Below are 24,630 nucleotides of genomic sequence, written 5' to 3' on the forward strand. Positions count from 1 at the left end.
AGGGAGTTCATATCTTTCCTTTTATATACTTCTTACTTTAGATTTTTTTCCTATTGTGTTTGTTAAATTCTTAAGTCAACGTGACATGGTTCACACAGGTAAACTGAAGTACATGCGTAGGTATCTGCAGGATCAGGCCCTTGCCAATTCCGGTATCTATTTCTGTCTCGTTCTAAGCCTCATCTTTCCTTTATGGTAGTTACTGTTCATTCAGTAACAAAACATTTAATATAATTCAAAAACAGCATTAAAAATACATCAATTTACAGAATAATGCACACAAAGCATGTGAACATTTGAGTACTGGATTTCGAGGTAGCTTCAGATAATGTATCTTTGGGTCACAATTACTTATATTGTGCTTAATGTAAATTACCTGGCACTGTAAAGTAAGAGTACAAAACCTTCAAACCTTCAATACAAATCTAGTGACCAGTAGAATAAATGCAGTGACACACCTGACCACAAAGCATCCTCCACAAATACAACATTGAGCAATCTGTATTAGGATACTGATCACACTGACACTTGAATACCTTAAAAAAAAAAAATCTGCTGCTTTTTACTGCAACTTGAGAATGAAATGGAATTCAGAAGTCAAAGGATACTTAAAATACACCATCAGCACATTCTACACAAAGTCATAAATGGTACAATATGACACAAAAAATTGTATCCTAACAGTGTCTAGGCCATGCAGTCTGTGTACCAAAGTAGTACATTGTATATTCTGTGAATATCTGATTTGCTCAGTGTTTTAGCTGTCTTGTTAAAAATAAGAGTGCTAGGCTTCAAAGTATGGCCTTCAGCTTGCAGTCACAGTAGCCTTCAAAGGATAACTAGCAAAGATCATGCAACAAAAGCTAAATCATCCACAGAAGAGACAGAAATGTTGAAAAATAACAAGGAAACTGAACTGCTTCAGTGAAGTGCAGTCCTAGAAATTTATCCTGGCATTTTCAGTCTGGACCTTCTAATAGTAAGTTCCATTAATAAATACAAAAGCTGAATAGAGAGCATCATCTGCATCCACATCAAGGGAAGAAAGGAATATGTAGTCCTCAAACATACTAAAAGGGCAATGATACCATAATGTTTCAAAATATTAAATCATGACTTAGAAACACATGAAAAAGCAAAGGAATTTTAAAACATAATTTTTTTTCTGTAAACACACCTGTTTTTATATATATACTTACAGACAGATATAGACAGATAGGTAGAGCATTTTCTTTTGGATAGTTTTTTATCTATCAGTCATGATCTCTATGCTTCTCTATAGACATTATCTCCCTCTTTCTAACCCTTTCCCCATTTTGTTACTTGGGTATTGCTCAGCTATTTACTATATGAAACTTGATTAAATAGACATTAAGGACAGGGAAAGTATAAACTTTTCTCCTTGCTCTTGATTTTTAACACAACGATGCAATACTGCTTCTTACTTAAGGAACTGCTCCTCTATTCCTTCTCCAAAAAATTCTCTCATTTGGGGTAGCAGTCTTGTATTGTCATGAGAGTTTTCATCCAACAGAAATTACAAGATCAGATATTCTCTTAGTTAAAGGAAGGTAAAAAAGTCTTGGAGGGCTGCCATGCCTCACCCAACCCACTGCATTGCACACTTGCATGGTCTTGTCAAACCACAAAAGCCTGTGGTTCTGCCCTGGAACCCTGGGGGCACCAGTAGCACAAAACGTTATGTATTTATGAAAACATAGGGTTTGGGGGATGAATACAGGGCAGAGAAAGCTAATGAGGCCCGCAGGCAACGTCGATCAACATGCATTTCTACACAGGGACCATTTATCAGACTCTGCTACTTGTACCACCAGAGTGGTTTTTTTTCATCTTGGCCCTAGTTTGGAAGGGAAGAGAAAGGTAGTAAGAGCCTAGTACATCTACATTAAGTGCTCAACTGAATGAGCTTTCATACAGAGGAAAACCAGGCTCTAAATATTCAACGCATGTCTAAATTCTGCTAAGAAATCCCTAAACCATTGCAGAGCTATTGAGGATCAAGACTTTGGCCATAAAAATGCACTTAGCTGCATTTTACATGATTGTTGCATGATGCATAGCACAGGTTAGCTCTAAAAGACAGATTCAAAAATCTTTAGACTTAATGAGTATTAGAAGCCTAAATACTCCACTGATACAGACACTTGTTAAAAATGTTTACTCAGGTTGTGGATGCCTAAAGAGATCACATGCTGTAGAAAAACATCTCTTAAACATGGACTGTCTATACCGTCTAGAATTTTGTGTAGATCTTTGTTAAATAGTGAAAGTCAAAACACAACAGCCTTCAAAAACAAATTCTAATGAATGTTATACATACACTTAAAGCATCCTTTTTATGAAGGTAAAAGTCTATCAGATAGCAAGAGGAAAATAGACTGAATTATAAAAAGAAATCCATTTCCTCTCATAATATGTGTCCTCTGAAGCTTTCAGACAAACAAATTCCCTTGATATGCTGCTTCAGCATCATTGTTAGAAAAAATGCTCTCTACATCATGCCATATTGTATCCAAACTAAATAGTTAAAGGATATCATTTGCCAGAGTGAATTAACATATCTGGCAAATGAGTAATCCAATGGGGAATCACAGATATGTGTTCTCACATTAAGTGATGAAATGAAGGGCTAAGGACAGCCCTTGAAATGGAAGCAATTTTTGGATTATTGGTTAACAATCTCAAACAATATTGACCCCAGGGAAAGTGCCTTCCTAATGAAACCAACAGCTCACATAAAGAGATCTTACAGGGTCAAATCTGTAATTATTTGGTTTTTTGCTGAGAATGTCATTTCCCAGATTTAAAACATCTTTTTTTGAAACCTTAATCAAATTATTTGCATATATACGGTTTTATTTACTTTCACAAACGTTTGATTTTTGTAGTGATGTTAGATGCTCATATGATCCAGGTTCCTGGAGTCCAAGCCCAGTGAAAGAAATTGCTCTTCTATGAAGGCCATAGTGCCCTTAGAGTATAATTTAAATTGTTAAGTAGTTCTCTGCCCATTTTTAAAAACCATAAAATTGTTTTTAAAGTTCTATGTCTTAATGATATTTACCTTATTACCCTTTGGTGGCATGCTTCATTGTTATCTTTTTTTTGTTAACAGAAATCAGAAGGTGAGAGGGATAAACATTCAGTTGATATACATTATAACCATTAGGATCCTGCTCTCTAATGAAATAATATGCCTTTTCAATACGGTGCTATCCTTACGCCTTGGACTAAAAGCCAGTATGACTGGCTTTTATTAGCACCATGGCAAAAGCATCACCACCCAGCTCTAGGACAGCTCTAGCAGATGTGGAGAGACCTCTAAACAAGTGACATGAAATAGTCCCATGGCTGATACTGTCATTGTTGCAAGTGTGGCACGTAATAATTCTGCCTCCCAGGCTCTGGGCTGAGCAAGCAGAAGGCAGCTGTGGGCACCAGAAAGGCCATGGTACATAGAAGTGGGGAGATTGCCCGGGGCTGCAGAGACAAAAAGAGGGCAGGGGAGATGGGGCAGGCCTACCCTGCAAAGCCAGCCACATGCTGGTTCTTTAAAACTGGAAAACTGAAGCTGTAAGCATTTCTCATTTTGAGTTCCAGTGTATGCAATACCTACTGGCCACAGGCTGAAGGACTTACATTGGTTACTGGAAAAAGAAGCCTCTACCATTTGCTATATCCTCCTTACAGGTAGTTGCCTGTCCACACATTTTGCTCCCACAATAAGTTCCTTCAGAAGAGGATAGAATGGAGAGAAGCAAAAGAGAACAACTGCAGTAGGAAGACAGACAAAACCAAAGACACCACTTATACCGGACATGGAAATTGAAAAGCTTCCCCCACCCCACCACTCTTCTGCTCTTTCACGCATTTCTTTACATACAGCCCCGGCCTGAGACATGGACTTCCCTGCCACAGCCCCAGGTAACGACAACCCTAAGCTTGTTAGACCATTATGCTGGAATGAATATCCATCTCCATCATTTACTTTTGGCACCTCTATCCATAGTATCTAAGTACCACTGTTTTTTCCTGCTTGGCCTCCCATCACTGAAAGTCAATATTCGCCACCCAAGCATGATGACATACGCGTAAACCGTAAGATACTTAATCTAGAATTACTGTGCTTTCACCAAATGCTCAGAAGCCCCCTGCACTGGCATACTCCAGCCTCAGTTTGAACAAAACTCTTCTCTGCCATGCAAATTCAACACTGTCAGCAATTCTGTAGGGAGGAGGAAAAGGAAAAAGGAAGGAGGGGGCTGAGCTCAAACTCGCCCCAGGGCCAGTCCCAGTCTTAGGCCTGGGCAGCGGTCCCCAGGAGAAGTCATGCGACAAGGCCTTTCTAAGGCCTCCAACACACCATTTCATACCATACACATAGTGACAGAAAATCTAAGTGATTTAAGAAAAGGCCACAGACTCAAATTCCTCATAAATGCTGTTACTTCAGTGTTGGTACCAAATAGATAGGTCAGATCTCAACAGGTCTACCGGAACCTAGATAAGATGCATTGCTTAACTTCATTGCTTAACTTCTGAAGAAACCAGCTATGTGTACACACACACACACACTGAAGAAGACCCATAAGGCTAAATAAGACATGGAAAAAGGAAGACAAAAGAGTTAAGTTCAAATTTTTCTTTTTATGAATTTGAAAAATAATAATAAATCACTGCACTGAAAATAGTTTTATTCACAAATGCTGGGTCAACTGTTATTTTTCTTAACCTCTGAAGAGTAGCACCAGGAAATTATACTGGGCCAGAGATAAACCAGGTATAAGCAAACATAGTGAAAATGTTCAACACAAACCAAAATAAGGATCTGATACAATGTCCTCTGTGTGGCCTCATTTTTTATAAAGAAGAAATGTATTTTTAAAATTACAACAATTTAAAATAGAGAGAGTCTAAATGTGTTTCTGCAATAATCACAATAATATTCAACAGCATAAGAATACACAGTAAGAAATAAAGAAACGTATTGGAATGAGATTAGAATTATTTCATAATATTAACCCATAGCATCATTCAGACAATGTTTTCTGTCAATAATCAGAACTTACCATATTGATTGGGTCAACTGGGCCAATGCTGTTAACATAGACATCTGTTTCAATTACCGTAGTTCTCACTAAACAAAACAGTAACCATAATAATTACATATTTAATTAACTTTGTACATTGTTAGTGTAATTTAACCTATTTACTAAAACAACAACAAACCTGATATTCTTTTATTAGATTCAGAATAATTACACCTCTGGTTTGTTCATTTTCCAAAGGATCATATATGATTCAGCTCCCTTATTCCATATGAATTGTTAGAATTATCAACAACAAATTGTTAGAATTTTTTACTTCGTAATGCAATCCCCACCTGTACTTTGTGAACAGATATAAGATAGATATAAAAGGTAAAAAAGGTAAAGGAAGAAAAAAAATCAAAACCAAAACCTTCCAACATAAAAATTTAATCATAAACAGAAAAAAAAAGCTTTGGAAAAAATTGCTAGTACAACAAACCATAAGGTCTGGGCGCAGCTGTGTTTATCAGCTGTAAGGAATCAATATGTAGTGCTTTCTGTCAATTCCTACTGAAAATGTATAACAAAAATAAAATAATTTTCCATCACAGATTTCTTCAAATCATGCAACTATAGCACACCTAAGGATTACTAATGTCCTTTCATCAGCTTGATTAATATACCGCTTCAAACACCAAATTGAAAGCTCCTCAAGCGAAAGTCATTTAGAAGCTAAATATTTCAAAAATTATTTTTCTTTAAAAACACAGGGAAACCACTCTTACCGGGCAGACAAAAATTAACTGTTTTAAAAATACATTATCTTACAGAATATACTCTCTTTGTGCACTTACGGAAGGGCACAAACTCTAAGTGACTTCCCATGAAAGCCACATCTGAAGTACAGGTGGCACTGATAATTCATTTTTTTCCCCCTAACTGGTTTGTAGGGGAAAAAGGTACAAACTGAAGAGGTCAGGATGCATTTTAACTTCATCAATTTACCAAGCATTTTCTTCTAGCTTGTACTGGAGAGCCAGAACGTGGACACAAGGACATATGTCCTAGTCCCCAGTGGAATGAAGAGGGTTAATAATAAAGCTCTGATGGTATTTCTTTCATGTGGCACATTAAAATGAAGCATCTCTGTCCATCTGCAGATGGAAAAGGGGGAAGGTACAAACAAAACGGCAATTTGATTTCATAGGAGTGGGACCCTAGGTCATCAGATTTGATTTCTTTATACTGCAAACCATCAGAGATTGCCCAAGTGCTCTATAACAAACCTAAAATCTTAAGTAAGAGGATTTTTCAAATCTCAAAAATCTAAAACTCGAACAGACACACAGAAAGAAACAGAGTATCATTAACAGCCTTGCCAGCTACAATGACAGGCAAGATACATTTCCTACATATCCTCAGATACCTTCTCCCTGCCAATCTCACTTGGGAGGAAATTCTCCCTGATTCAAAATCCGATTACTGGTGTGACCCTGAGCCTGACAGCAAGACACACCAGTGAGGCTGCACAAAGGATTTTCTGTACGACCACAGAGCACAGAGTCACTTGATCACTATCCTGTCCACAGCATGCTTCACAGAAAGTTTAAGCAGATTCTGGAAACCAATTTATTTCCTGGGGGAAAAAAAGTAAGTACTTCCTGAGCTGCAAATGTTTTCAGTATCTGCAGGGCTCATGAGGAAGGGGGGCAACACAAGAACTCATATATACAGACTGAAAAAGCAGAGTAAAAAAAGTATATAATGCATGTGTGTATATACACATATGTATAATGTAACGTATTTTACATACACCACATCTCGCAAACAGATATCTTCTTCCTTTAGTTTTGCAACCCTATTTATCTATATAGCAGCAACCCCAATGCTATACTAGAAGACAAGGAGGTGGATCAAAAGTGTATCTTGCCTCATTACTCAAGCAATGCTGAATACACTATTTTTCCCCATATTAGTAGGAAATGTTTAATTCTCCTTAGTGTTACAAAATCTTGTTTTGTTCTGAGGTTCAAGTCTTTGACTCCAAGTTTCAGCACTGCCTAGCCACATATCAAACCTCTTCTTCAGACACAAGTACCTATACACAGTGATTAAGGTCACCTCGAACTTGCCTTCAGTATGCTGAACAGTACACCACATACTCCAAATGCAACCTACAGATAATCTGTTCAGCTTTAACTTCTAAACTTGCTCCATTGTTTCCAGATCCATCTTGAAATGTGGGCACTGGAACTGGAAATTTTTGTAACAGTGCTATCAGTGCTGCTTGAACATTTTGAGATTTCTACTTGTTGTATTCCTTTTCAAGAGGGGACTTACCTCAGGACAATGCTCAGGGGATCCATAGCTTATACTACATAAAATATCTAAGTTTTCCCCTAAATCACTGCTTTACTATGCAGAATCTCTCACCTTGAAATATGACCCACGGGCTTCCTTCCCCCCACCTCCTTTTCTTTTTTTCCCCTCTCCATTTCTGTATCTCCAGTTTTACTGAAGGAGCTGATTACTCTGCAGATACAGCCTCTCCCTTTCCAACAGTCTTTGTGTCATCTGCCAACTTTGCTACAAAAATTCATTGCTGAAATCATTCAAAATATCATTATTCTTGACCAAGACTTTCCTATGAGACCCCTACTATGGACAGCCCAGCCACTGATATTTCCTTATTAACAACTAAATTTTGAGATCTGTCAGCAAGCCAGTTTTTAATGGGGGCTGTGTCAATTTTATGAAATTCCAGCTTGCAGCGAGCAGTACTTGATCTGCCACAAGGGCTCTCCTGTAATGTGCCATGGAGTTCAATTTGCCTTTTCCATACTGTTCTGAGTAAGATTATTAGAGCTATTAAGAACCAGTGAAGAGTCTGATAATCTGCCTCTGTTGAAATTATTTTAATTGACCCAAATGATCCAGAGAAAGAGATCCAATTCAAGAAGACTGGAAGAAGCTGTTTTGTTACCTTAGTTCTTCTGTATGGTACAGAACAAAGTACTTCTGTGAATTAGAAGAAAGAATTCATTCTTCTCGTGTTCTTGATCTAGAAGTGATACGAGTCCACGGAAATGACAAATGCTGGAGGAAAACACATTCTTGACACTAATTTGACATCCATATAATTACTGTTGTTCATTCACTCTCCACAAAGAGCTAACAGTGAAAGATGGTTTGAGAAGACTTTTCTGTGAATGCTTCTTATTTTACTTCAAAAATTTGGTATCAGCCTTGAAAACACTATGAGTAGGAAGAGGGCTATTTAACACATCCTGCGTGAAGTGCAAAACAACAGTGTAAACTTAAAGAAGCTTCTAAGGAAGGGGAGAAAGGACTTGTACACTTTAAATATTTACACTGGAAGACAATATGAGCCAGGCTACAGTAAAGAAAGAAGGTGAGAGGACAGCAGACTGCACACTCAAGAGAAAGAGAGAGAGAAAACAGCAGCAAGGGGCAGCTGCCCCCAAGGGGTAGTTCATCAGCTCCTAATGTAGCTGAAGCACACAGAGAACCTGTTTGCTAAGCCCGGTCTAGAGACATCTACTCACACTTTCTGATGTCCTGCTTTGACAACTTTTCTTCACTAGATTAAACTTTTCTTCTGGTTTAAAAGTTTTTACTGGGATTGAACATCATCTAACACAAGCACATAGATAAGGACAGGCTTGTCCCAAGCAATAAATATAGTAAATAAGCAACAATTATGCCTGGAATTCAAGAGCAAGAATGAACTTCCTGACAAGCAACAAGACGTGGAAAGAAGTCACTCTCAGCAGGCAGGGACCTCTACCTTTCTAGTAAGTGATGATGCTGCATAACCCTAGGCTGTGGTAGCTTGACCTTGGCTGGCTGGATGCCAGGTGGCCACCAAAGCCACTCTATCAGTCCCCTCCTCAGCTGGACAGGAGAGAGAAAATATAACAACAGGCTCGTGGGTCGAGATAAGGACAGGGAGAGATGACTCACCAATTACCGTCACAGCCAAAAGAGACTCAACTTGGGGAAAAAAATTAATTTAATTTATTACCAATCAAATCAGAGTAGGATAATGAGAAATATAAACCAAATCTTAAAAGCACCTTCCCCCCCATCCCTCCCTTCTTCCTGGGCACAACTTCACTCACAACTTTCTCTTCCTCCTCCCTGCCAGCAGGCAGGGGCATGGGGAATGGAGGTTTTGGTCAGTTCATCACACGTTGTCTCTGCCGCTCCTTCCTCCTCAGGGGCAGGAGTCCTCACACTCTTCCCCTGCTCCAGCGTGGGGGCCCTCTCATGGGAGACAGTTCTCCATTAACTTCTCCAACGTGGGTCCTTCCCACAGGCTGCAGTTCTTCACAAACTACTTCAGCATGGGTCCCTTCCACGGGCTGCAGTCCTTCAGGCACAGACTGGTCCAGCATGGGTCTCCCACGGGGTCACAAGTCCTGCCAGCAAACCTGCTCCAGCGTGGGCTCCTCTCTCCACAGGTCCACAGGTCCTGCCAGGAGCCTGCTCCAGCGTGGGCTTCCCACAGGGTCACAGCCTCCTTCGGGCATCCACCTGCTCCGGCGTGGGGTCCTCCCTGGGCTGCAGGTGGATATCTGCTCCACTGCAGACCTCCGTGGGCTGCAGGTGGATGGCCTGCCTCACCATAGTCTTCCCCACGTGCTGCAGGGGAATCTCTGCTCTGGAGCCTGGAGCACCTCCTCCCCCTCCTTCACTGACCTTGGGGTCTGCAGGGTTGTTTCTCTCACATATTCTCACTCCTCTCTCTGGATGCAATTGCTGTTGAGCAGCAACTTTTCCTCCTTCTTAAATCTGTTATCCCAGAGGCACTACCACTGCCGCTGATGGGCTCGGCCTTGGCCAGTGGCTGGTCCGTCTTGGAGCCGGCTGGCATTGGTTCTGTCAGACATGGGGGAAGCTTCTAGCAGCTTCTCACAGAAGCCACCCCTGTAGCCCTCCCACTACCAAAACCTTGCCACGCAAACCCAATACACAAGCATATTCTGAACCCCAGTTTGAGTTCAAAATCTGTATTTTGAAAATTGTTTACTCTCCATTAGAAAAATCATAGTGATAAAAATCTACCTCAGTCACTGAAAAATTATTTTAGTAATTGCTCTCACTATCAAAAGTGCCTCTTTTTAGTCTGTATTTATCCAGGCCCAATTTTCAGCTTTTGATATTTGAAATATCTCTGCCTGCTACACTGAAGAGCTCTCCTTATCAGTTATTTTCAGTTTATAAATGCCCATCTCCTGACAGAAATTATTATCATTATTGTAAAAGGGCAGAACATTGCACTTTTTACTTTTTATTGCTTAATATTGCTCCATTTTCATTACTCCAATCCTCAGTATTACCCAATGGTGTGTTAGTCCATTTGAATTTACTAACCAGTTCCCATACTTTACCACAATTCCCCATTTTGGAATGAAGGTCTAAGATATATCACCTTTTTTAATTATTACTTATCATGCTATTTAATTTAAACTAAGACCACTTTTGATAATTTCATCCAGGCTTATTTTCTTTGAGCATGTTTTCTCTAACTCCTCATTAATTGCCTAAAGAAGCGTCTCTTCTTGGTGATAAAGCAGTTATTCAGCAAATAAATTAGGTGACTACTACATTCAGAAATAACAGAGGCTTTCAATTTGTAATAGTTTTTAATGGAATAATACAATTCTCCTTACCAGTTATCTAAGGGTATTACTTATATGGCTATCTATATTGAAAATTCATCCTCAAGTGTCTACAGCAGGCTTCCAGCTCCATCTCTGAAGAATTTTTTCAAAGTGATTTTGATGAAAGCAGAGCCCTGTTCTCTACACTTCTTCTTTTACCTTTTCATTTAAAAGAAACCCATCTTTAGCAAATACTCCTACCCCACCAGTTTTATTATTTCCATCATTTTCTATGCAGTGCACACATCCAGTACCTTTAACAGTCACTGCATATGCTCTTCTACATCTTGCTCTTGTATTTCAATTTCCTTCAATTCTTGCAAAATATTCTTCATCTCAGAATACATAGCTCTCTACCTTTACTTGATATTTTCCTGCTTATTTGGGCTTATTACTTTCCTGCCTATATCATCCTTTCATCAATGCTACACTAAAAGCACCTGTTCAACAGAATATCCCCCTAATATCCTTATCTTTTCAGAATTACTGCTTCTATTAGTCTCTTGAAAGCCCACTTTTTGTTCATGTATCCTTTATATCCCTGAGTACATGGCTTTTCACATTAGTGCACTGAGACGCAATTACTTACCCATGCCCTGCTTATAGGGCAATTACAACTATCCAAATTTCTCTAGGTACCCAATTTCTCTATGTCCATGAGCAATCATGCTCACTATTCTTAAAAATTCTATCAGTGATGACTTTCCTCAAACTGTTGGTTGAAAACACTCCATTAGAGTTGTAGATACATGACGATTATTCCCTATTTTTAATTAAACTTTCAGATTGATCAGTTGTGTTTCACCAATATAATACACAACACTGGACATGAGACATAGCTGGAAAAAATGTGCTGTACATTGATAGGCTAATATTAATATATCAGTGTCCCTAAGGTGTGAGAGATGGAACAGTATGCAGTCAGAATTCTTTCCTTTAAAAAGGAAAGTTGAAAAATAACAGCTGGTTTGATGCAGGATTGAAGCTAAAACAGTGTGGTTATAAAATCAAGTAGCCAAAAGGTAACATTACATTGAGAATAATACTGCTTTATTACTTTATCAACACTCCAAGGTTGTATCTGTAATTAAAGGGATTTATATTACAGATAAGAGACTTCATCTGGTAGCTACTATTACTTCATACTGAGCAGAAGATACTTTAATACTAGTTCCTTTATGCTCCAAACACCTCAAAGTATATTACATAAATTGAGTTAAAGGCTAGTAAGATTAATAAACATAGCAAAGGGTAGCAGTTAAGAAATCACTACAACTTGTGGATATTTGAATGAGACAAACAGAAAATGACAGTGTGGTATTCTCCTATTAAATTTCAGTATTGCCTCTGATGTTTCAATTTTCATTTGGGTCTCCTTTATCATCTCCCTCAACTAACTGCATGTTTAACAATGAAACCCCTTATCTCACTCTGAGATGCTGAAATTCTGTGTCAACATCAGGAAGAAAACAAAAATCTGCTCTGGTATTCAAACCCAAAAAGGCCAGGTTCAAAACAAAAAATGTTGCTATTGTAACTGAGCTTCGTAATTCAATAGCAAAAATGTTCTGTGGGATATTATTGCTTTGAAAGATAATTAGAATTCCAGTTCAATAACCTTGTTGTACAAGTACTGACACATACTCTGAAGATGTGGAATCTGACACCAGATTTTATCCACATAATTGAAGCAGACTAAAATGAATGCACTATAGTCTGATTTTGTTTTTCTATTTGTTACATATCTGCTGCAGTTCCCAAGCAGCTGGACAGAATGCGATGCCTTCACCCAAAGTTGGAAATTTTACCTTATGTTGTCCAAAATTTCTGCCTTGTGGCAGAAGTCTGCAACTTCCCCTCCACCCATAAGAGAGTCAGTCTTAACATTTGTTCTCCTGGCAACAAAGTGAATACTCCCAAATGTCTCCTGTTCTCATTACTCTGGCTGATTATTCATGAACATTGTTTTAATGTATTGGATGGAGGCAGGTCCCAGGTAGCAAAGGTCAGATTGGTACAGAAGTATTGCATCAAGAAGTGAAGAAGAAAAAGAAAGGGAGCATTTATGTGAGAGAAGGTAGAACCAAGTATCTTCTTTCAGGAACTGATATTTGGAATCCAAAAAGTTGTACATTGAGTTACTCACAAAAAGTCAGAGTTCTTACCCTATCAAGGATCAGGACATAACCAGAAAAATGAAGGTAAGGATTACACCAAAATTCTTCCATGCCCATCTAAATCCATTTGACATGTCAGAATAAACTCCTCTTCCTCTATTTTTTCTCCATTTATTTCTAAGTTTTATGGGGAGAGAAGAGAAACAGAATTCTCTTTTCTTTCATCCCCATCTACCAGTTAATCATTAGAAGGAATCCTAGTGGAGACAGTTTATTCCCTCATAATCCCTTTGCTGTATGTTGCATCAAGCAGTTGGAGGAAAAAAAAAGTAATGCTATACATCTGTCACACATTGAGAATTTAAGGAAAAATATGCTGGAAGACCTTTCTTGTTGTCTAAATGTTTGCAGGAATTCAATTAAATGAACATGAAGGCAAAGACTTACAACAAACTTCATGAGATTCACATGTGATTATATTATGACAGTGAGAGAAAAATTGCCATTCAACATCTTCAGGGTAACAGTCAACAATAAAACAGAACTAAGAAATTTGGGGAAGAAAACAATTTGTCAGACGCTTTCAAAAGAAAATACTTCGTTTGAGATTGCATCTCTCTGTTCTCCTACATAAATGAAACAAGTCTAGATTGTTGTATTGTTTATGGTATAAGCAGCTTACAGACTTACATGGCATTCCTTTGATAGGGAATGCCAAGTATTTAACAAACAATTATGTCCTCCACCTCTCCCTTCACAGTTCAGAGAAAATAACCTCAGAGAAAATAAATTCTTAGTTTGATCCAGCATGCATGTGGCAGACAAGAGCTGGCAAGGTTTCATGTATTCCATGTTTTCAACACAAGATTCTTCCAAATATTTACACTTAACAGTTATATGCAAATTGATGCTTTGACTATTGAAAGACAAAATTGCCTTCCTATTAGCTGCAAAGTTTGATCTATAGTAATGCAGTCTTCCTTCCTATATTCCTCTAGAAAAGATGTAGTCCTAAATTATATTTTTAGATTCTTATGAAGCTTTTAAAAATCTGAACTAAGGGAAGAAGAGAACTGTGTTGAGTTAAATTTGCTCAAAATACACATTTAAAATGCATTTTCTACCGTAAGAGTAACACTATCAAGGAATAATTCTTTAATAAACTCCTACAGACTCAAGAACAATTTTTTAAATAACCATGGCTGGTTTATATCTACAATTCTTTCTGTCAGAAGATCCTAGTTAAGCAAAGCAAACTGTAATTGCCTTTTAATGATTTATTATAGATTGCCCCAAAAATTATAGATGTCCCCAAAAAGCAATACTTTACATAAGAAAGAGAGAATGTAAACAGAACATAAAAAATCTACTCTTGCATAGAACATTATTTTCACCAGTTCCAGAAAACCATTGCATTTTATTGCTGTTATATTTAGCTTGCTAAATCAAATTTTTAAAATTGCATTAAGCGGATTTTTGCCATCTTTGACAACACACATGCCATCTCTGTTTCATATCTTCTAGACACTGAATTATTTTATGGGCTTACCCCCAATATCTGGCCGAAGCTTATTGTCATATCCTTGAAGTAAGGAGTCCAGTATGTGAGTTACATCCCCACCATGAATCTTTGGTGCAAGGACCCATGTTTTATTCACTGTTAGATCTTCATCATCCTCATCATCTGCTTTATCAGCTCTATGGTGTATGAATAAAAAAACAAGGTTAGGAAAAAAAACCCCAAACAGTGAAACTAAATACACAAGAGGTGAAGAAGAAACTGATAAAATATTGAACACTATTTAGAGTACTTTATAAAAATCCAATGTGTTCTGGTGCCAACAGAAAGAGGCAGGCCCTTATTTAAAACACCAACATTTTGGTTTATGGCAGTAGAGAGTGTAAGCTAATAAACATGTCAAGAGAGGCATTAACACATCACCCATACAGAAAAACTCAAGCCATGAGTCAAACCCATAAAAGCAGCAGTAGGCACCTTCTTACTGCCAGCCTTTTCCTGTTTTAAAACACAAAATGTAATTCCCAAGCTTTTCCCCCATGTATTTAATTTTCAAGTCATGGTACTAATATTTCTAAGAGATGCTTAATCATGGTAATAGATACATCTTGGTGTAAAGAACGTTAATAGAATCTCCTTTGTAGTAGCCTCTGTTCTAGCTATGATATAAAAAATAAGACTTGTATACTTATTCAACTCCATTCAAATTTTAAGAAAGCAAACAAACATCACATCCATGTGCTATGACTAAACATTCACAAAAGCTGCAGTCATATGTCAATTATGTATCTGCATGTACACATGGTATAGTTAAAATGCTGTACCATTCCTTTCAGTTAAGAAGATCATTTGTTAGCTACCTGTTTTATCAAGATGCAACAAATGCACAAAGAAAACACACATTCATTTATTGCCTCTCTTTTAATTAGATAAGCAGAAATATATAGTTAATCACTAAGTCGTTAGAAAAAAATCACAATACCTTGGTTGCATCTGCAGATTCACTCAGATATCACCAAAAGGTCAAAGAATGCCTGGAAGTAGTTTTCTTTCCATTTGAATCAAATGAGTGTGGACTTAAGTATTCCTCCAGTGCTAAAGCTTGCAATCTATATTACTCATCCAGCTTATTTCAGGGAACCGCTATGGGCTTCAAGTCAAGCAAAGTGCATCAGACTGACAGCAGTAACTCTGACAGTCACACAATGTATCTTCACAAACGGACACTGGCTAGCAGTTATTACAGAACCTATGCAATCCATACAAATCAGTTCCAATGTTAACATAAGCACAGATATTCCAGTAAAAGAAAGGAATTAAATTACTGTCCTCATACCAATCTGTATTGTACACCAAACCTGAAAATATTACTGCTATATTACCAGAAAAGGATTTAAGGGCTTCTAAACTACACAAACATACACTGCCCCCAAAACTAAGGGTGGAATTTTTCAGTAAATTTCCTCCAGGAATGAAGACCACCAGCATGTTCCATATGGAGACAACACTACACCTTCAGGAGGAAAGGACAGAAAAAGTCAGGAAAGGACAGAGATGGAGTAGGCACACCTGGCACTTATTGCATTCCTTTGTGGCAATGCACCAAAACAGTCCGTATTCGTAAGACCTTGCATCACCTCTCAGATGCCACTAGCAAGTCTCACTGAAGATCAAGACTTCAAGATCAAGACTTGATATTCACACTGAATATCAAGACTATCATGGCTGTGGAAACTGCTCGGTGGTTTTGGCATGCCTGCTTAATCTGGGAGGTGCAACAGAGAGCTTGCCACAGCTCAGTAGGTTCCCAGAGGATGAACACAAGGCACTGCTCAGATATCGGGACTTTCATACCTAGCTTGCTGCAAACAAGTCACAAGAGTCTATTAAAGCTGAAAGTAATATGCAATCTAAATACAAGGTTCACTGACAGCTTCCCCTGTAACAGTCTGAAAAGTGCTTTCATTCTTTTAAATTGAAATGCACCGTAAAATACTTAATCTTTACTGCACTACATAGACATTATAGAAATGTCAGATATTAAATATTTAACATTTCCCATTAGCAGGATCCCACTAATGGGAGCACTAAAAGAAGTAGGAAGCTAAGTTTTGTAAATGTACACTCTTTTTCCCTCAAAGCTACCTATTGCCATCTCTTTCATGTTTCGTTACCAGGCAGCTTTTTTTTACATATATATTTTTGGTCTGCTTGCACTTTATGTCATCTAATTACTATATAAATTAGCTTACGGTTGCTAAGAGTGCAGAGGCAATCCCAGCCTTTCCCCAGGGGCATTAAGATGATGAGGAGTAAAACTTAATTTATAAGCAGCTCTCTAAGGTAAGAGACAAGCCCACTACAAAACTGACCTTTTCTTCTTCCTCTTTTTGTCCTCCATCCCACAAACAGCAGAAGGTACATTGAAACTACCAGAGCTCTGTACGGACCAGGGCACCTGACTCTCAGGATCAGCCCAATTATTTGCAGAGAATTTGAAGTGATGGTGACACAATTTTGGCCTGCTTTAATGTTCTTTCCACATTGCTATTAAGAACAGCATAGATTTAGCCAGATGAAAAGTACAAGAGGTCATACCATTCCCACTTAAACCCAAGAGGAGTTACAACCATGATACCTCGCACTCACTCAAATGTCTTGACATTTTGAATAGCTCTTAATTTTATTTAGAGATTCATGGGACAACGCAGGTGGGAAGGGATCATGGGAGGTCTCTAGTCCAGGTTCCTGCTCAAAGCAGGGCCAGCTCTGAGGTCACAGTAGGTTGCTCAGGGGTTGATCACATTGGGTCTTGCAGACCTCCAAGGATGGAAACAGCACAACCTCTCTGAGCCACCTGCTCTTCACTTCTCTCTTTTTGGCTATTTACTGTATTTAAATAAACTTAAAGTTAACAAGAAAAAAAAAAAACAAATACATTTCAGATTTTCACTTTCTGTCTTGCTTGATTGGAGGACCTCTGGTCCTCCTCCAATTTTAAAACTCTGAACTACAAATAGGTATACAGATGAGGACACTGACAGCTTACAGAAAGCTATTAATAATGCAATTCCAGGGGGAGAGGGAAAAATTGCATCCCAACATCTGACAGCTTTTCCAGCCACTACTAAGTAAATCCATTTAAGGAGGCACTTTTATTACAGGTAACATTTCTTTACTTTGTGTCTGACTTGGCTTAAAATGAGTATTTCCTACTATTTACATGGAACTACCTGGATTTATCTAGAAAATATCATGCCGTGTCGTCGTCCCCCCCAAAAGAAAAATTATCTAGAATTATCTAGAAAAAAGTGCCAACTTCTAGCAAAGAAATACACTAGACTTCCATACCAATACACCAGGTTAACAAGAGCTTGTGGCTCACTAATCCATTAGCTAAACCAGCAAAGGAACCAACACAAACCAGAAATTAATATAACCAAATGTGGAGGAACTGGACTATCACTGTTCTACACAGTGAAAGGAGCTATTCTTACTCTCTCTATTCCTATCTTACTGGCCTTCTCAGAGATGACTGACTGTGATTAACCCATCTTGCTACCAGAATACCACCTTTTTAACTCTTCTTTAAAATGTGCCCAAGACCACTGAGCATGCAATAAAGACTATAATGTCTCTGCAGTATGCCGGGTGCTGATGGTACCCAGTTCTACACTTTTGATTCCTAAATTGTAGCCACTGACGCACAGCCACAGGACTGAGATAAGAAAGGAATGATGCTGGCTGGAAAAAGCAAGTGACCAGAATATATAGAAAGTCTTCTGTATGCCCTCCAGTGAAGCAGAGCACACAACACCTGCCAACTTGAATTCTCAATCCAGACAGTTTTGGGGAGTTGCATAAAACTGTTCCAAAAGAGCACTAGGCACACAAAGGCAACAGGACAGACAGTGTGTACATATTCATTTCTAGGAATCTGAATTACTGATCTTTGTCATACTAAATCGATTTGAACTACTCTGTTTCAAAGGTAGAAATCCCTTCAGATTTACACAGTCAGCAGGATCAGTTGAGATGGTGTTACCAGGATCCAACCGAGGCTGCTAAACCATGTTCTTTAAAGAAACATTCACTTTGGAAAACAAGATCAGTCAAAACTGTTGACCTTTTACACAAGTTTCTGTGTGTCTCACATTGCAAAGTCCAACTTTTCCTCCAGGGTTTGGAATGGGGTAGAAGGAAAGACAGAAAACAGCAAACTTCATTCCAAACCAGAAAATAAAATGTAAATTTCAGGTATGCCATTCAAATATTTAGTAACAGTTAACTTGGGCTGAACACCTTTTTACTTCTCTGCAGTTAAAATAAATCTAAGAAACACATGAAGATTAATGTCAATTAACTCCACCCTCACTTTAATGGTAGCACTTTCCCCTCTATCTCACAAGCCCAGGAAGAAAGGCAAACTTAATTAAAGAGGAATTCTCTTCCTTTCTGAGTTCATCTAAAGGTTATTTTGCTATACACAGAACATAATACTTGGTCCTCTCCATTTACTGTAAAATATATTTTTTTCCAACAAAGTTCACTCAGCTCATCTTTTTCAGAATGTCTGGAGAGACGATGATTTAGAACAAAAATATGACATCAGACATTAAAACATTTCTGTTCCATGGCAAGATGCTATTTTACATCTATTACTGCGGGTGTTAATCCTGATTTTAATGATTTTATAAATAAGAAAGAGACCTCACTTCTTAACGTGCTTGTTGTTATAACACTTCAGCTAGCCTCATAAACTCAACCATAAACTGCATGTATATAGTTAACAGTAATTAGGCAAAAAGTGCCCTAATTATGCTCTCTGACCTTCAACTAATTGGAGACATTACCATGACTAATAAATCCCTGAGCACAAGTGACTAATGACTAAATATGTCTTTTCAACATCAGGCAACATGCTCATCTTCAGACATTAATACCATAGGTCTTTGTTCTCCTTTAAATATGAGAAAAACCAATCAGATGAGTTTTAAGTTGCAATTAATATCTGTCACTTTATGTAATGAACTGGAAAAAAATTGATAAAGTGAGAGTGTTCCTACTGCTATTTGCATCATGCATATCAAAGTATTACACATGGAAGTACATGTACAGCATAGGTGGGAGTATTTAAACACCGCTAAGGATCAATTTAGCTGTCCATTCCCAGGCTCCTATTCCCACCCAAGACACCCGAGGGTGCCCAGTCCTCCAAGCGGGGTTGATTTATGGGGAACCTGTAGACTTCTGGAGAAGTAGGAGAGACTGGGCAGGGAACCTTAGTTATCTCCGCTGACACTTCATGCCTATGTGCAAGCAACTCAATCAAGCCCTCAGTGGCCATGAGGTTTTAAACAACCCTGCGCAGTGGCTTTGTCTATCTGGAGATAAAATGATCCTTCCATACAAGGAATACTCTGATGATTATTTAATAAATAAATAAGAAGGAAAGTCAGTGTTTCAGATAATTTCTGTGCTGAACATACCATTTTTCTTTTTGCCTTACACATGCAAATGAAACCAATAAGACTAGTTGTGTTTGTCAGTTCATTTAGCTGAGGATCTTCTCCAACAGCAGCCAAAAGCAGTTGCTTCAGGAGTTTTAGCAATACAGGGGTAGGGCACAGTGACACGTAAATCACAAAACATGCCTTAAGACAGATGTTATTCACTGGCTGTTCTTCCCAGCATATTACATTTATGTCCTTTGTCTAAGTATAATACAATTTAACCTTTATTTTCCAGTACTTTAAAAAAACACAAACAACTATTTCTCTCTACTTTTAGACAAAATGGTAATGTTTCCCAAATTGTAAACATGGGAGATTACTTTCTTAGCAGCAATACAGCTTCAGAAGTTTGTAAAAATACTGCATTTAACCAGACAATGCTTCATAAGAAGTCAGTCAAGACAGACAAGGTTTCTGGGGGAGGTTTCCAACCAATCAGACATCTAACCAGACACCATCTTACTCCAGAACACCAAACATGATATACTTGTATGTAGCAAAGAAGTATATTTCATGGCCTCATCAATGAGAGTTCAGAGGGCATCTGACCTAGCCAAATTCCACACATGAAAAAAGACCTAAAACATGGCTGAAAAACAAAACATGGTCACTGCACCCCAACATCCAGAGTCAGACATTTTTACAGAGGCTGGTGGTGATTCTAATTCAGAAGCTAAAAAAGCAAGCACTTAGGCATGTGTCACATGAATGACCACAGCATAGGATCAGGTATAGATAAAAAACTGAACAAGGATGATAACTTTAAGCAGTGCCTGAGACAGAAGAAACTTCCTGACAGAGAGCGCAAAATGCAACTTCAACATGGTAGGAATGAGTAATTACTCTTATGTCAGCAATTTAAAATACATAGTTACATATTTCGTTGGATCTTCCTAAGATAAAACAAGGGCCTCAGACAGACTTGTAGTATCCTTCAGAAGCTGAAAAAGGATTGGGACTCCGACACATACACAAATATTACTTCTTCTCAGTAGCAGCAATAGCAGCAGAACCACATAGTCATGACTGCTAGAATAGGACACAATTACATTTTTCTTCAAAAGATTTTCTTAAAAGCTTACTTCCACTGCTAGCTGTCAGTAGTGGATGGTTTAAACATCTCTCAAGATGAGTATGAAACAGCTTCATACTCATCAGTTCTATCACATTTCTGCAGAAATGAACTCTCTTTTGCATTTCATCATCAGCTTCTTCACTGATATGCTTTATTCATCACAGAAAATTTCTGGGAAAATAAGCATAACTGCAAGCAAAGAAATGCAGCTACTGAAAATACGTCTACAGAAAGCCTTACTTGCTCTTGTTAATCCTGTGGGATATAGTCACTGATGTTGTATTCCTTCATCTTCAACCTTCCTAAACTGGTTTAGACACTCTCTTGACAAAAATCTCTTTTCTCTTCCCTCCATCCATTCCATTTCAGAAGCTTTTGTCAATCTATTTCCCACTCCTGCCTTGTCAGACTTTGGCATATTCTTTTGTGTGTCAAAATGTATTTATCTCTCCCACTGAAGTACGTTTTACTTATTCCCTACATCTTTTTTCCGGTATACCTACCACATACTGTTAAGTTGATTCTTCTTCTGGGTACACATACTATCTTGTGCTCTTCGCCTTCTCTAATCTCACATTTGCCTGGCTATTTATAATTTCCTGCCCTGTTTCTTCTTTCCCTTCTCCTTCCTGAGTTTTTACTGAGGGGATGGACCTTAAGTCAGCAGTAAAATTATCATGGAAAAGTGTGGGGAAAAAAATATTAGAAATTATTATACAGAAAAAAACATTAGATTTTTAGGATAAGCTACATAAAGAAGTTCACTTCATATTAAATGAGTAAAGCTTTGTTTTAAAAAGAAAAAGAACAATCATAGCACTACCAGAATAAAAGTAGGTACCTCTGCTGTTCGTTCCCTGTAATGAAAAGTGTTGCCTACATATTTGAGTGTTTAGACTATCAAACTTGTGATATCTTAATACACATCACAAGCATCAGATGATCAAGCTCTTTTGAGTCATTACAGCTTTGAAGTACATCTCTGAAAGACATGAAACATTTTCTCCCACACACAATAACTTCAGTACAATTAATTTTAGTCCCAGCAAGACCTTCACTTAAAAGCATTATTACATTTCTATAAAATGATCTTCAACATCTCTGTGATACTAATAGAACAAAAACTAATCCAAACAGAAATTACTGAACAATACAACCAGACTTAACTCTGAACACTTAATAAAGCCACAATCTGACTGTAAAGAACATTTATAGAAATGTGAATTTTTAACATTAAGAACAACAGGTATTATTAAAGATGTGTTCCAGAAGAACAATTTTGTTCTGAGATCCACACAAATTGCTCTCCTCCAAATCACTTTTCAGATAATGCTACATACTACTTGAAATTACACTGGTCAAATTTGTTATTAATTCAAATGGCTTTTAAAGATCTCAAAAAAATTATCATCTGGACTCAAAGCATCACAGATATTCTTTATCCGTCAGTCTTCTCACATAATACAGAGTTAAATTTCTCACCTTAAAGGTCATCCAAATATTGATATGCTCAGACCAGTATAACTGCCACCTCTACTCCTATCAAGTTGCAGTCCAGAAATCACTTGAAAATTTTCCTCACATCTATCTATCCAAGTACAGGTAATTCTCTGTGCCAATTCAGAGCTGCAGGATTCTCAAACATATTCAGCTTGATTAGTACAGTGATCTCACTTTTACCATCTTAGTAAAAATAGCTCTTTACTTCCATATTTGGTCACAAAAATAGTCTTCCCAGTTTTGTAGACCTGATGGAAACAACTACTTGTTTCTGCATCCCTCCCTTTTATGGTATACAATAGAGAGCAAGAACCTTGCACAAGATAGCAAACTATACTAAAAAAAAAACAAAAACAACCAAACAAAAAAACCACCCAAGCCGATTCCTGCGATTTTCCACAGAATCATGTCATTTAGAAGGGATCTTTGGAAGTTGACTTCTACTCAAAGAAGGGCAAATACTGAATTCAGACCATGATGCTTAGAACTTTGTCCAGTCGGGTCTTTGAAAATTCAATGGACAGAGATCCCACAACCTCACTGGACAGCTAGTTCCACTGTTTAATTATCCTCACAGTGAATTTTTTTCTTTATACCTAGTTGGGATTTCCCCTGTTGCAATTCATTGCCATTGTGCTCATCCTCTTACCATGCACCACTGTGAAGAGCCTACCTCTGTCTTCTTGATCACCTCCCCATAAGTGCTGGGGGGCTGCTGTTGGGTCCCCCCAAAGCCATCTCTTCTCCAGGCTGAACAGCCCCCTCCTCACAGGGCAAGTGCTCCTGCCTGACCAGGTTGGTATCCCTTTGCTGAGCTTCCTCCAGTTTAAACCCGAAACTGGATGCAGTATCTAGATGAGGTTTCACAAGTGCTGAGCAGAGGGAGACGATCACTTCCCCCCACCTCCTGAGCAGCCCAGGAGGCTGCTGGCCCTCTTTGCGGCCAAGGCGCCATGATGTCCCCCAGGAACTCCAGGTCCTTTTTGGCAGAGCTGCTCCCCAGCCAGCCAGTCCCCAGCCTGTCCTGCTGAGGGGGGCTTCCCACGCAGGTGCAGGACTTAGCACTCATCCTTGATGAATTTTATAATGCTCCTGTCAACCCATTCTCCCAGCCTCTCCAGCTCCCTCTGAACAGCAGCCCTGCCCCCAAACATATGAATTTGGTAAAAACAATCTTTCAACATAGGAAAAAAAAAATTATCTTCAGGAAAGGCTATGCTGATATCGTCATTCCTGATGCTCTGAGCAGTTCTTGTTCCACCCCAGACAAGCAAGGTCACTTCTCTTTCCTCACATCAATTATTCCACATTCTTATTACAGACTTTCAGAATCTGTTCTGTGTTTTGTTTCGGCTTACAAAAACTGGGTAACTTACTGATCGTAACACCCCAACTCGCAGTGTAAGTACACCTCTTCCTCTGTTCTGAGAAAATCATTACTACAATATCTTAAAGCTGTTCTTTGCCTAGGAAAGTACTTGAAAGTACCCATTATCTTCAGCAAGTAGGTCCTTCCTTTTTTTCTAGTACAAACATTTCTAATGCTAGCTGAAAAATTAGTAGGGGCCCTTATGCCAACTATATTTTAATTTAAGAGATCAAGAGCATTTTGTCATTGTAAAATTTTCAGACAAATATATATTCAACTTCCTCTACAAAATGTCTTCTAAGAAAAGCCTTCCAGCCATTGCATGCAACAAAACATAAAATTTATCAGGCAGATAAAGTAGGCCTTAGGATAATCTGTACTGCGTTGACTGAAACTGAAGTCTAAACCTACTAAAATTCTTAGGGACATTTATTTCAGATGGATTTGAATGAAACCTAGAAATGTAAATTGGTAAGTCTTATCTTCTCAGTTGGTAAGTTTTACCTTCTTTGTGGGTTTTGGCCAGATCATGCAATCAAATAATTAAAATGTAAACAGCCATATTCTACTGTTCATCCAGACCAAACAGCAGGGAATAAATGAAAATTCAGAGAACAGAAAATAAAAGGACAACAATAGTAAATTATAGAGCTTAAGCAGATAGAACTGAAAAGGGACAAACAGTGTTAAATAAAGGACAAAATATCCCCAGGCTGCTAAGGAAGGACATGGTGATGAAAAGGCATCACCTCTTTGGATATCTGAAATGTGTACTAACCACAGCAGTATCAGATCTCCT

The 24,630-nt window shown here is 38.2% G+C and overlaps 1 protein-coding gene across 2 annotated transcripts in view; it reads right to left on the reverse strand.

Annotated features, from left to right (window-relative positions):
* The window catches only part of GABRG1 (gamma-aminobutyric acid type A receptor subunit gamma1), a 66,474-nt gene that overhangs the window by 34,295 nt on the left and 7,549 nt on the right, over positions 1–24,630 (reverse strand). The window contains exons 2-3 of one of the 2 annotated variants that reach the window (XM_030042640.1): positions 14,405–14,553; positions 5,091–5,158 (exon numbers count right to left, since the gene is read on the reverse strand). In XM_030042640.1, coding sequence (XP_029898500.1) covers positions 5,091–5,158; positions 14,405–14,553 — 217 coding nt within the window. The remainder of the gene's footprint in view (positions 1–5,090; positions 5,159–14,404; positions 14,554–24,630) is intronic. The other variant, XM_041122666.1, reaches the window with a different exon arrangement.

This window comes from Aquila chrysaetos, chromosome 1, assembly GCF_900496995.4.
Source record: "Aquila chrysaetos chrysaetos chromosome 1, bAquChr1.4, whole genome shotgun sequence".
Taxonomy (NCBI): Eukaryota; Metazoa; Chordata; class Aves; order Accipitriformes; family Accipitridae; genus Aquila; species Aquila chrysaetos.